Raw genomic sequence first — 14,091 nt, forward strand, 5'->3', positions numbered from 1 at the left:
TGCCTCTTTTATAACAAAGAAGCTAATAAACTGGATGAGTTTAGCGTCTTGTGGATGGTGTAGCCAAAGGCAATCAGCACTAGGGATCTAAGAAGAGAGTAGCAGAATTGGAGATAACTTTAAAAATGTGATTTCAGTTATTTTTTAGCAGCTGAAGTATAAATAGTTTTTCAGCTATTGGTTGTAGGGCCATCAAACTTTTTTTTTTTCTGGCTCTGTCATAGTGGCCACATGACTAGGGTAAGTCACGTGACTTCTGTGGGTCTCAGGTGCCTCTGTAAAATGAGAAGATTGGACAAGACAAACTCTAAAGGCCCTGTCAGCTGAGAGGTGCTGTGATTCTGTGGACTGGGTTTATGAACATTGTCTACAGTGACTTTTTCCTAACAGTTGTCTGTGTTTATTTTTAGATGACCGTATAGTGTTTTTGGAGGAAAATGAAGGATACTTGGTAGATTTTCATGACTTTTCTTTGGGTAGCAGTCCACGTGTCAGAAAGCATTTTCCAGAGACTTGGATTTGGCTAGACACCAGCATGGGGTAAAAGTTTATAAAGTTGTTTGCCCATATATATTTTGTTTGGCTTTAGTTTTAAGTAAGTTTTGCCCTGTTTCTGATGCTTAAGTACAAACATAGAGTGGTAAAGAACTAAATGGACCTAGAGTTTTTTTTAGAACGATATTTATTGTATTTAAATATAGTACTTAATAAATCTGCCTGTGAATTGTGGCAGTGAGAGTACCATCATGGAGAAGACTGGCCTTTTTCTAATGAATGGTGATTTTAACTTCCCTGAAGTCTTGTGGTTCTCATTGGGGAAAGATTGCTGAGAATTCCTTTGTTGCCTTGGGATGGGAAGCGCTCATGATTATTCCCCCTGCCTTGTGGCTCCTCATAAAACATCCCTGTGAGCCACAGGAATAAGGGGTTTGGATGTTGAAAGGAATTCAGCTTAGCTGACAAACTCTGTGCTACCTGGCGTGATGACTGAGCACGTAAATCATGAAATCTATACATATCATGAGTCAACTATTTACAGAAACTTGAAATGAGACACAAGTCAAACCTCAAAAAACAAAAAACAGCGTAGACTAGGATACAGAGGGAAACTTTTTTGCATATTGAGAGAAACAAACTGGAGTTAAATTTGAAAAAGTATATTTATTATCTATACAAAATGTATGAAAAATGATGTTTATTCTGAAGATAAAAACATTGTAGAAAAATTTTATTGGAATATGGATCAGTCTGGAGTGTTATGACCTTATTATGACCTATTCCTTGAGAACTTGGGGTCTACTGTTTTATGCTTAAATCTTTAAAAAAATTTAGATATGTAAATGATTTGGAAAATTAAAATTCTTCCGAAACATGGTTTTAGGTTATGTTGGCCAATTTTGAAATGTGTCAGTTCTCGGTTTTGTGACTTTTATGTTTATCTTGGCTTCAGTTCCAGGACTTACCAAGAATTTGAAGTTACTGTACCTGATTCTATCACTTCTTGGGTTGCAACTGCTTTTGTGATCTCTGAGGATTTAGGTCTTGGACTAACAACTGCTCCAGTGGAGGTAGTATATTAAAGGGCTGCTGATAAATGGTACAGTGCCACGAAGCAAAGAAAGTGTCAGCTCCTCAATGGATTTAAAAAAAGTGATTGCTGATGATGTAAATCACAGTTTAGAGATTCCTTGGCATTTCCTTTTTGTTTTTCATCTGTTTTACACTTTAGAATGTGAGCTGTATTAAACTGCTAAACATGCTAGCTCTGTATTAAGATTTGGATAGAAAGTTTATTATTGACTGAGTCCAACCACTTCCAACGGCCAGAGATAGAATATTTCCATGCATCCCTCTTTAAGGACAAGCAGAACTTCTCAAAATGTCCCCTAGCAAACATTTCTTCACATCTCTTCGGTCAAATTACATCTCACGTCGCTTCCTAAACCCATCACTGACAAGAGGAATGTAATGACCATGACTGGTCTTAGACCAGTAGCTTTCACCTCTGTCATACCTGAAGCCAGCTTTTTATAACAGCTATTCTTTTCATCCCTCTACCATCTATGCAAAATGAAATGCATAGAAAATACCATATAACTGCACACTCAATTTTAAAAAAATCAATAAGATGCCCTAAGTGAAATAGTGAGGAGAAATAAAAGGAAAGTAATGTATAATAAAATAATATACTTTTCAGTATGTAAGTGACCAGGCCTAGTTGCACTAGAAGGCATAGTAACATATGTGAATATTACACCGTGCATAGAACCACCCTTTGTGTAACAGCTGCACATCCAGTTTGATGTACGTGTATTGTTTTCACAACTCAGAAACCTTGAGTGGTGTTGCCTGAGGTGATGTAAAGTTTTGAAATAGTGAACAAGTTTTGATAAAGTTACAAAACAAAGCGTAGTTTCCTCTTGATTTACAAAATAGTTGTATATTGACAGATGTTTTGGGTTTATATATATGTTGGAATTAGTTGTAAGCCCAGGTCATTGTAAGCAGGTACTTTATCTACATGAAGGAACATTCAAGAATCATGGGGGACACGGAACAACTCTTCCTTTTCTGGGACTGTCCTGAGCACGCAGGCCTTCACCCACTAAGTGCCAAGAGCACCCTATCGTGACAGTCTGACACTTCCACAAATGTCCAGATAAGCCTCTAAGAGGGGATTAACCGCTGCCAGTGAGAAGCTCCGCCGATGCTATCAAGGTTGGGTGACCAATGAGTAAGCACGAGTATGTGTATGTGTATATTACAGGGTAGTAGGCAAAACATCATTTAGACTTTTCACATGAGTCTAAAACAGATGCTGTTTGATTTGGCCAGTGGCTTTAGAAGGAGAATGGTAGAATCAACATGGCAGAATAGAAGAAGAGAGACTTAGCTGTGGCCTCAGACATGCTGGGATCCAGTTCTGGCTCCTACACTTTGCAGCAGCGTGATCTTGTACCGGTTACAGAGATGTCTGAGCTTCAGAATTCTCTTCTGTAAAATATGATCATAACACCTGCTTACACAGGTGTAATGACTAAATGAAATAATTTGTGTAAAGTCCTTAGTTCCTAGCAGCCATTTCATAAAATGTAGTGGTTGCTGTGTTAAATAACATAAATCAACGTGCCCCCGTTCGTTTGGGGTAGGTTGCTGTTTGCTTTCTGTTGGTAGGCAAGTGGACATTTCTATGTGAAGTGAGTTATAAGCGTCACAGGTTTTGTGAGATTTGCTTTTAATTGCGTAAAGCGTGAAGCACTTGGACTTGAATAAAATCTGTATTCATTGTGTTCTTTTCAGCTCCAAGCCTTCCAACCGTTTTTCATTTTTTTGAATCTTCCCTACTCTGTTATCAGAGGTGAAGAATTTGCTTTGGAAGTAACCATATTCAATTATTTAAAAGATGCCACTGAGGTAATATACTAATCATCATTTATACTTCAGGAAAAAATGAAGAAAACATGCGGGGATTGGGTTTTGTAGTGTTTGGGCATCTAAGCATTCTATACATTTCTGGGAGATTGAAAATAGCCATACTTTGCCCACAATTTCTTCTGCTTGTTAATGTCGAAGGATATTGCTAGCATGCCCAAGCATCCTTGCCTTAATTTCTAGCACGGGTTCTCTGCTTTAGTCATGCAACGTCATCTCTGTGGCATGTCTTTCTCTTTCCTGCCCACGCCTGCATTTTTCCCCTACTGTCCTCCCACATCTACAATGTGTTGCCGCTTCTCACTGCTGTTCTGTGCCCACTGCAGGTGGCAAGAATTGATTCCTTTCAAGACCTGGTTTGAAACTAAGGTGTCTTTTCTGAGGAATCTCACCCATGCTGTTGTGCTTGTCCCTGTGTTTATATTCTGTTTTCAAGGCTTTGTCTTTTGAGTCATGGCCTGGTGTCTCCTTAGCCAAGTCAGTTCCCTGTAAGTCAGGGGTAGGCCCACTGTTTGTACTGTGCCTGCAGTCGTGTTGACGAAATGATTTTTCCTCCCGGAGTAGGGAGGGATTGTAATTAACCTTATTACCTGAAAATGCCATAATCTCTTTAAGCACTATGTCTAGAGAGTAAACCGTTCCTCATTTTCTAATTTTCCTTCTTTTTTTCGCGGTACGCGGGCCTCTCACTGTTGTGCCCTCTCCCGTTGCGGAGCACAGGCTCTGGACGCGCAGGCCCAGCGGCCATGGCTCACGGGCCCAGCCGCTCCGCGGCATGTGGGATCCTCCCGGACCGGGGCACGAACCCGTGTCCCCTGCATCGGCAGGCAGACTCTCAACCACTGCGCCACCAGGGAAGCCCGAATTTTACTTTTTAATCTTCTCAACATGGTCCAGTGTAAAGAGCAAAAGTCAGGAGGCCCACATTCAAGGTCCAGGTCCTCCACTTACCAGCAAATAACTTAATTGCAGTTTACTCATCTGTCAGGTAGGAAATATTTTGAGAAACAGATGAGAAAATAAATGGGAAAACAATTCATAAAATCTAAGACCCAGAGAAATGCGATTCTTGATGAGCCTGGCAACTTTGACATATTTTATGAAAGTTTACAACCGACATGTGTTTCAGGACTAGTGTCTGAGTCATACTTTTCTTGGAATAATTTTAGCAGAGACTCTCAATGAATGTAATAACATTTCATCCTGTTTGCCTCAGGCTTTTCTGATGGGACTAGTGTCCCAGGATGACTTAGATGAGTCAGGCTGGTGGCAGTACCATGACATGAAATAACCTTTTTGGGTACATCCTTACCACTCAGCCTTCGAAAAATGAGAGAATTTAATGTTAGTGGGAGTTTAATGTTAGAAATGGAACTGAAGAATGCCATTTCCCCACATGTCTTGAGGTAGATGGAGAAAGCATAGGAAAGAAACTCGGTTTTTCCTGACACCCTTTCACCCTCTGCTTGGCTGAACCTTTCTGTCTTATTTTTCTCTAGTTTCAGGCCTCATAGATTTATCTGCACTTAGAGCAACATTTTACTGGGGAGCAATTTATTATACAAGACCTTTGATGATTTTTTCTTCCAGGTTAAGGTAATCATTGAGAAAAGTGACGCGTTTGATATTCTAATGGCTTCGAATGAAATAAATGCCACAGGACACCAGCAGACAGTTCTGGTTCCCAGTGAGGATGGGGCAACTGTTCTTTTCCCGGTCCGGCCAACACATCTGGGGGAAATGCCCATCACAGTCACAGCTGTTTCACCTGCTGCTTCCGATGCTGTCACCCAGAGGATTTTAGTGAAGGTAAATTCTTGAAGTCTAAATAAATAGAATGGAAATACGTAATTGAAAAGGCAACAGAAGGTGGTTTTTCTCTTGGTTAAATTTGTTTTCAAGACTGACTAGGTCATCTTTTCCACCCTCCTGGTAATGCCTAATGGTTTTCTCATCTGAATGTAAAAATATATCACGTATGTTTTTAAAGGTAATTGCCAATGTCTTCTTTAAATTTATAGTACGACTATAAGGCAAGTTACATTTACAGTCTGTGTGACATTGGGATCCTATTAAATCGTGCCAAGCTGATACGTAGATTTTGAATTTTGGAATTCCTCAGTGCAGGTAGAAGAGATTTGGTAGGTTTTTTCAGAGAAGACAGTATGCACAAAAAGACAGCTCAGCACAGTAGATAAGCACTTGCGTTCCGGAGTAAGAACAGGGTTTCATCCCACCTTTGTCAAGGGTGCCTTTGCACCAGGTACTTAACCTCTGTCTTTGGATAATACAAGGACCTACCTCAGAGGGTTTCTCATCGCCTTTTCATCTTCTCCTTTATCATTTCCATTGCCATTCTGTGAAATGTTTTGACTAATTTAACTAGAAAGGAAACATTTGTTAACAGATTTAAAGCAGTAATCAAGACACTGTAGGTACTTACCTAACCATATACAGGCCAGATGATTGACTTATTATCAGCATATAGTTCTCTGTGAACAGATGAGTAGGGACCATGTTAATTGTGTTCCTTTTTATCAACAGGCTGAAGGAATAGAAAAATCATATTCACAATCCATCTTGTTAGACTTGACCGACAGCAAGCTACAAACTACCCTGAAGGCTTTGAGTTTCTCCTTTCCTCCTCACAGAGTGAGTGGTAGTGAGAGAGTTCAGATCACTGCAGTTGGTAAGAACACATTATATCACCATCGCTACTGGTTTATTTGTATATGATGCTATATATCTTTCATTTATTTGTAGGTATATTTTCTTTTTTTAATTACTTTTTAAAATTGAAGTGTCGTTGGTTTACATTGTTTCAGGTGCACAGCAAAGTGATTCAGTTATACCTATATGTATATATATTCTCTTTCAGATTCTTTTCTGAAAAAGAGTAGTTTATTACAGGATAGTTGATAGTTTATGACAAGATATTGAATATAGTTCCCTGTGCTATAAGTAGGTCCTTATTTAGGTGTATTTTCTTATTTAATCCTAATGAGAAGAAGTTGAGGAAAGTTTTTAGTTGGTGCCAACCACTGATTACAGTAGGAAGGCAAGTGAGATGTGTGTCCTGGACCAGTTCTTCTCAGTCTTCAAGGTGCATGTGAATCACCTGGGGAGCTTGTGTGAAGGCAGATTCTGCCTTGGTAGGCCTGGGGTGGGGCCTTGGATTCTGCATTTCTAACAAGCTCCCAGGTGATGCTGCTGCTGCTGGTGTGCAGACCACTCTTTTGAGTAGCCAGACCACACTATCGTATGGTTGTTTTGCCTCTGTGGCTCTCGACCACTGGTGAACATCCCTTCTGTGGAGCTTGGGAAATACACAAATATCTGGGATCCACTCTCGAGCTACTCAGTCAGAATCTCTTGGGCTGTGGCTAGGGCATGTATGTTTTGAAAAGGTTCCACGAGTGCTTCTGGTAACAGAGGTTGAGGACCACTGCCTCTAGCAGTTCCCTGTGCAGACACAAGTACCCTTTACAGTTTGAAGCTACCCACTGACTAAGTCACCCTCTCCTAGTTACCTTCTGGTAACTCCAAAGTCTTTTCAACTATTAGACAGAGCTTCCACACAAATGGTTTATTTATGTGGTTGTGCTTTGCAAATAACTGAAAGAAATATTTAGGTGAATGACATCTAAATATCGGGTTGGCCAAAAGGTTCGTTAGGGTTTTTCTATAAGATGTTACGAAACTTTTTTGGCCAGCCCAATAGTTTAGATCTTTGAGGTGTCAGGACCTAAGGCACTTTTTCAGAGGTTCTTTTAAATCTCCCCTGCAAGTGTAATGCTTTTTATTATAACCTCAAACAGCCAGTTGCTCTAGAGAGGATGTTTTTTGGGAGACTTAGATATAATTCTTAAAAAGAATTAAATAAGCTTTCTATTTAGGGGAATACATTCTGCCTAAGAACCTCCCACAGTGCCAGGATGCTGGGAGATGATGTGGTACACATGCACACACATGGAAGGAAGAAGCCTTGAAGTTTAAGTGTGTACCATCGCTCCTTATGTTGGAATGAGTCTGCTATTGTTATTGAAGTGCTCTGAGGTTTAATGTTAAAGCTTGATTTAGATAATGGTTTTTCAAGTGTTTTTTTTTTTTTTTTTTTTTTTTTTTGTGGTACACGGGCCTGTCACCGCTGTGGCCTCTCCCGCTGCGGAGCACAGGCTCCGGACGTGCAGGCCCAGCGGCCATGGCTCACGGGCCCAGCCGCTCCGCGGCATGTGGGATCTTCCCGGACTGGGGCACGAACCCGCGTCCCCTGCATCGGCAGGCGGACCCTCAACCACTGCGCCACCAGGGAAGCCCAGTGTTATTTTTATATGGTATTTATGTACTTAAAAAAAACCTATTTGGTAGCCCAGATGTGTGAATATTAGCTTGCTTCTTTGGATTTTGAGAGTCTAAGTTTATGTTCACTTTGAATATTAAAAACATAGCCTGCAGTAGTAATAAAAATAAAAAACATAACCTGCAGTGGTATTTATTTCTCTGTGTTAATATCTAAAGTTTGAGACATAATACGCTAGCATGGCTGCAGCTTACCCACCTGAAGATCTTCCTCTCTTTTTTGGATACATTTTTTTGAAGCAGATTTATTTTTATTTTTATTTTTTTATTTTTTATTTTTATTTTTATTTTTTTTTTTGCGGTACGTGGGCCTCTCACTGTTGTGGCCTCTCCCGTTGCGGAGCACAGGCTCCGGACGCGCAGGCTCAGTGGCCATGGCTCACGGGCCCAGCCGCTCCGCGGCATGTGGGATCTTCCCGGACCGGGGCACGAACCCGTGTCCCCTGCATCAGCAGACGGACTCTCAACCACTGCGCCACCAGAGAAACCCTGGAGCAGATTTTTACTAGGTATTTGGACTTGGAATGGTGTAAGTTTCTAAAATAAACCACATTGACGAATATTCTTCTCTATACAGTTCAACCACAGTGAGGTCAGAATTAGAACTCAGCCTTTACATTTCTAAATTCTTACTTATTTTCTTGAGTTATGGTGTTAGACTGTGGTTAGAGGAATGTGGGTAAGTGTGTGTTTTGTTTCACTTTATATTACTAACTTTGAAGAATATTTTTAATCCTTTTGATCCTGAGATTTATTGAAATGCTTATACTTGTTAGTTCTACTTTGTTGTTGATAAATAGAGCACATTGAAAAATACCACAACCCTGCCCTGAAAAACATCATTTCTCAAGAATTTGTGGTGTATTAGTAAGGAAATCAAAATAAAGTTCTATTTATGTGAAGAATATTAATAAAACATTTCTTTCCCATGTAAGTATGATGGTTTCCTAATGCAATTCCTGACACTTTTGTTCAGAAATTTTATTTTAAACTTGGTTTTTGCTTATCTGTACTGTATCTTTGAGCTAAGAGTCTCCTAATTTGTCACATAATCTACAAGTTCAGTACCACTGTATTGTCATTTATTTGATCAGTCTTCCTAAAAGCTTGATGTAAAGTTTCTATAAATACTATGCTCCACGTAGTGGAATAGTAATGTTGCTCCAGATGCTTTCTGCTCTCAGTGGACACCTCTCTGCCACCAGGAGGTATAGTTACTGAGGATTTGCTGACTGTAATGAATATCCTGTGCTTTCAGGAGATATTCTTGGTTCTTCCATCAGTGGCTTAGCCTCACTGATCCGAATGCCTTATGGCTGTGGCGAACAGAACATGATAAATTTTGCTCCAAATATTTACGTTTTGGATTACCTGACTAAAAAGAAACAACTGACTGAGAATTTAAAAGAAAAAGCCCTTTCATTTATGAGGCAAGGTAAGCATTTTAGAAACATACTTTTATTTGTAAAAATACATTTATTCTTTTCTTTTTTTTTTTCCGGTCAGAGTTGACTCTAGACCGTATTTCAACATAGACAGATTTTGTCTTTGCTCTGTGATTGTGGCACTAGATGGTGTGGAATGTGCTAGAAGTGTGAGCAGTGGGATGCTGCCGCCACTCGTCATCAGCTCAGGGCTCACTGATTGCTGCTAAGATGTTTGTTAAGGATTTTGTTCCTGGAGGGGCTTGTATTTTCATAAGGGATTGGAAATTTAAAGCCACTTAAAGATCTGAAGGAATGAGTATTCATTCCATATTTCTAGAGCATCTCTTAAGGCCAGGGTCACTTCCAGTGCTGAGGAAGCAGGAAGTCAGGCCTTTCCTCCCAGGGAAGTCCCTGTTCAGTGGAGAAAGTCCACTGGTAAACACACGAGGCTTCCTGTGGTAGGGACCTTCTCAACGCGTTTAACATTTCAAGTAGTTGGGGGGTTAGGAGAGAAGGATGTGTACGGGGGCCCCTGCTGGCCACTCGGGAAACGCCACACCGGTGACGACTCTGCCCTGGCTCCTGGAGAGGCTGATACTGTTTGCAGACACCAGGCTCTGTGTCTACAAGTTGCTAATAACAACAGATAACATCGGTGGATGCTTACTGTGAGGCAGGCAGTGTTCTAAGCACCTTCCATAATAACTCACTTACTGGTCGCAATCAGTATATGCTTATCATCCTCCTATTTTTACAGATGAAGCAACTCAGGCACAGAAAATTTACCTAACTTGCTAGGGTCGCATAGCAAGTGATGGCAGAGCTGGGATTTGAACTCACTCTCTGGCCCCAGAGTCCATGCTTTATTTGTGTCCATACTTAGGAGAAAATGGACAGTTGTGAGGCATTTTTAATAATAATAATGTAGACTTGATTTCCTCGAATATTCCAAAAGCCAGCCACCCAAAGTCACAGTTTGTGCTTTGTGCGTCACAGTTTGGAAGCTTTGTGCTTCCATTAGGGGACCTCTAGCAAGGTCTCTGTGTGGCTGAGTTTATCATTCTGCACAGTTTGGGGTACCTGCTGTCCATCAAACTGATAAAGATTAGAATGGTTCAGGCAATATAATAGGAAAATGCTTATTCAGTATAATCTACAAATTGAATCAACACTTTCCACCTTGACTTTTAATTTTGTTTTATTTATTTATTTTTTACAATGAAGGGGTTAAATGCCAATAGAGGCAAGCTGTTAGTGGTTTGGCTAACTTTTCCACAGTTAAGAATTAGAAAACTTAGTAAAGACATTATTTTAACGTGGGCTTTTTTTCTAGGTTCCCTCATTATCCTAAACTAAATTCTATGTAATAATGATAATAACTAACCCTATTTGTTGTACAAATGTTTTCATTTAATTCTCACAAAACCCTCAGAGGTAGGTGTACTGTTATTATTTCCCTTTTGCAGATGAGGAAACGGAGGCACAGGGAGGCTAAATAACTTACCCATGGTTCCCCTGGTGGTCTGACTCTGTAGTCCATGCTCAGAACGCCATGAGATAGCGTTACTCTGAAACGTTCTTAGGTTGTTGGAAGCAATAGGGGAGGATGTAGGAGGAGTCGGAATTGGGCCAAGATGCTTCAGTGTGACCAAGGTGCAAGAGGTCTCAATGGGTGTTCTGATAAAATAGTAAGAGAGGACCATGGGTCCTGTAGGGAAGGAGAAACCAGGCATTAGAATCTGAGTGTCCGGTTAGACCAGAGGGAGCTGTAAGATGTTGGGTCCAAGGGGCTGAGCTGCAGTCAGTGTCCTGAGTGCCCCCTGGGCTAGGCTGGCAGACAAGGGCTGAGTGCAAGTGAGGGAGCTGCGAGTCAGGACTCCCCTGCTGTGTGGGAGGCCAGCGTTGGGATCAGGGCTGGGTGTGGCCCGAGTTCTGCTGTGTAGGAGATAGTGGTATAGTTTCCCTCCGATTAGAGCCAGGCCCTGCAGGCATTTATGACATCTCAGGCCCAGGTCCTCAAGTCCTCTAGGAAATTCTCAAAGATCTAGCAATCGGTACTTTCTATACTGAGCTGCCCATTAAAAATTATTCTCCTTTCTGCGTGTGTTTGTGAATCAGTCATTTTCTTTTCAGTTTAGCTATTAATTTATTTAAAGAGAATGGTAAAAAATCAGATGTTTTATCATATACGTAGAAAACATATGTTATTAATTTTTCAAGAAAAATGGTACTTATATACTAAGATACTTCCCCTGTGATTTCCAGGTACTCATGTCTTCAAATAATGCATCTTTGCATGTCCTCTACCTGGAATGGTCTTCATGAACTGTGAACTATGTTTGCTTGATAAAATCTACTGCTTATTAAAGTGAATCAGTCATATTTTAAGTCTGTAAATACAAGAGCTGCTTTTTCCAGGTTTGGTTATAATTAAGTTTAAGCAGTGGTACCAGGGGCTCTGTTTGGTATAGTGTGTGACACGCTAAAATCAGGTGAGATCTTTGCACACTGCCATATATTTAAAGAGATGAGTAAAAAATATTTTCACAATTTAATTCAGCACCTTTTTAAGACAAGATTCTGACTTGTATTTGAAATTTAGTTTGGCTGGTTTCAGGTAGGGAGTATGTAGGACCTAGACTGGTGCTTTATAACTCGATACACAATTCTTTGGGATATTTTAATAAAATAAAGTAAAATATTTTAGAAAATGCCATTGATTGCATATTTTATATGCTTTATGAACTATAAGGTTGGCTAATCAAATATCAATGCTTTAAAGAGACAGAATAAATTTTATAGTTTGAACCATTTAAGGAACAATAATGCATGCCTTAAAAATAATTTGAGTGTCTGTCCTAGACACTTTGCTCTGGGTTAGTAGATGCCCTAAAAAATGAACAGTCCAAATCCTCAGTATCTGTTTTCTTTAAAAGGAGCGCTGGTCCCCAGGCCCATCCTGGCGAGGTAGGTGCCAGCATGCAGTTTCAAAGCAGCCCTGCATTGCTTGGGAGGCTGCATCACATTTGCTGGTTGTTAGAAGGCACAGGGCAGCCAGAGGGCAGAACAAGCTTTGTGGCAGAGTGAAGAGCCTGCAGCTGTGAGGTGGGCGATTCCCACCAGGGGAGAGGTAGAGCCGAGGTTACAGCACCGGCGGTGGAGACCATGAAGCCTGGGCTCTGAACCCTGCCTCCTGCTCTGGGCTGGTTTCCCCGGCCTCTTCTTTCCACCTATAAGACATGGGTAAATAAGTAGCCACTTCTTAGGGCTGTTTTGAAGACTAAATGAGGTATTTTAACACATAGTAAATGCCCAGTAACTGTCAGCTATAATATAGTTAGTGGCATCTAACTAGGGAGATAGGATCTAAAGTCAGCAAGTAAATTCTGTCCATTCTACCTCTAAACACAAGTGTGAAATTTCCCAACTCTCTCCATCCCAGGCTGATTGATCTACTCTGGCTTGCCATTGCTGACCTGGCTACTCCAGCAGCTTCCTAAATAGACCCTTTGCCAATATACTCCCCCTCCTTCAATACAGTCTCTGCATATTTTATAATAAAAGGGATCTTTTGATAATGTCAGAATCACATCGCTCCCTTAAATTCTCCAGTGGGTTCCTCGCCTGGGCCTGCAAAGCCCTGAGTGAATGCCAGGCCCCACCTGTCACCTCACCTGAAGCTGCCCCCTCAGGGCTCTGTCAGCTTGCATCTGGCGTGCTCTCAGCTCCATGCCGCTGAGGGCCTTTCCACCTGTCTTGCCATCTGGATGCTCTCCCCCCAGATCTTCCCAAGGCTGGTTCCTTCTCATCATCCAGGTGGTGTTTTCCTCAAAGTGGCCTTCCCTGACCTGTTAGCAGCTCTCACTTAAATTATTCCATCGTATATTCCTCATCACACTTAACAGTATTTAAAATGTTCTTGTTTTTCTGTTATCTGACTGTCTCCTGCCCTAGAAGGTAAGCGCCCTGACAGAGGGGACTGTGTTGAATCCCTTCTCCATGGGATCACCATATGGGCCCCTCAGTAAGTGCAGAATGGGTGAATGCATTCGTATCAATATTAACTTCTTTGGGCTTAGGTGGATTGTCCTAATGTGGAGATTGGGTCTAGAAGATCTCTCCGGTGTTCCCACGATGCATGGTTGTTTCTAAAGACCAAAGTTTCTCCCTGGCTCTGGCACGTTTTCATGAGCTAGGAAATGTGACCTGAGGTTTCAACGTGTTACCTTTTGAGCTGGTAAAATGGCTGATGGGAATCAGTCCAATGAGCTCCTCAAAATGTATCTTTTCACACGCGGGACTAAATTATATTTCAAAGTAGTGGACAAAAGCTTCTCAGTGTAGTGATTTTCATTATGAAATCAGTGTCTCATTTCAGAGACTCTGTTTTTTCTTTTGCTATCACATTTGCCAAAGTTTTTTTTTTTTTTTCCAAATATACTGTAATTGTTTTTATTTTATTTTATTTTTTTAACATCTTTATTGGGGTATAATTGCTTTACAATGGTGTGTTAGTTTCTGCTTTATAACAGAGTGAATCAGTTATACATATACATATGTTCCCATATCTCTTCCCTCCTTGTCTCCTTCCCTCCCACCCTCCCTATCCCACCCCTCCAGGCAGCCACAAAGAACCGAGCCGGTTTCCCTGTGCCATGCGGCTGCTTCCCACTGGCTATCCACCTTACGTTTGTTAGTATATATATGTCCATGTCTCTCTCTCGCCCTATCACACCTCACCCTTCCCCCTCCCCATATCCTCAAGTCTGTTCTCCAGTAGGTCTGTGTCTTTATTCCTGTTTTACCCCTAGGTTCTTCATAACATTTTTCCCCCTTAAATTCCATATATATGTGTTAGCATACAGTATTTGTC

At 41.0% G+C, this 14,091-nt stretch overlaps 1 protein-coding gene across 1 annotated transcript in view; it reads left to right on the forward strand.

The window, feature by feature from the left end:
- The window catches only part of CD109 (CD109 molecule), a 120,510-nt gene that overhangs the window by 75,723 nt on the left and 30,696 nt on the right, over positions 1 to 14,091 (forward strand). The window contains exons 18-23 of the mRNA XM_007458403.1: positions 411 to 540; positions 1,451 to 1,568; positions 3,301 to 3,414; positions 5,023 to 5,241; positions 5,977 to 6,121; positions 9,050 to 9,226. Coding sequence (XP_007458465.1) covers positions 411 to 540; positions 1,451 to 1,568; positions 3,301 to 3,414; positions 5,023 to 5,241; positions 5,977 to 6,121; positions 9,050 to 9,226 — 903 coding nt within the window. The remainder of the gene's footprint in view (positions 1 to 410; positions 541 to 1,450; positions 1,569 to 3,300; positions 3,415 to 5,022; positions 5,242 to 5,976; positions 6,122 to 9,049; positions 9,227 to 14,091) is intronic.

This window comes from Lipotes vexillifer, unplaced genomic scaffold (genome assembly GCF_000442215.2).
Source record: "Lipotes vexillifer unplaced genomic scaffold, Lipotes_vexillifer_v1.1 scaffold2, whole genome shotgun sequence".
Classification (NCBI taxonomy): domain Eukaryota; kingdom Metazoa; phylum Chordata; class Mammalia; order Artiodactyla; family Lipotidae; genus Lipotes; species Lipotes vexillifer.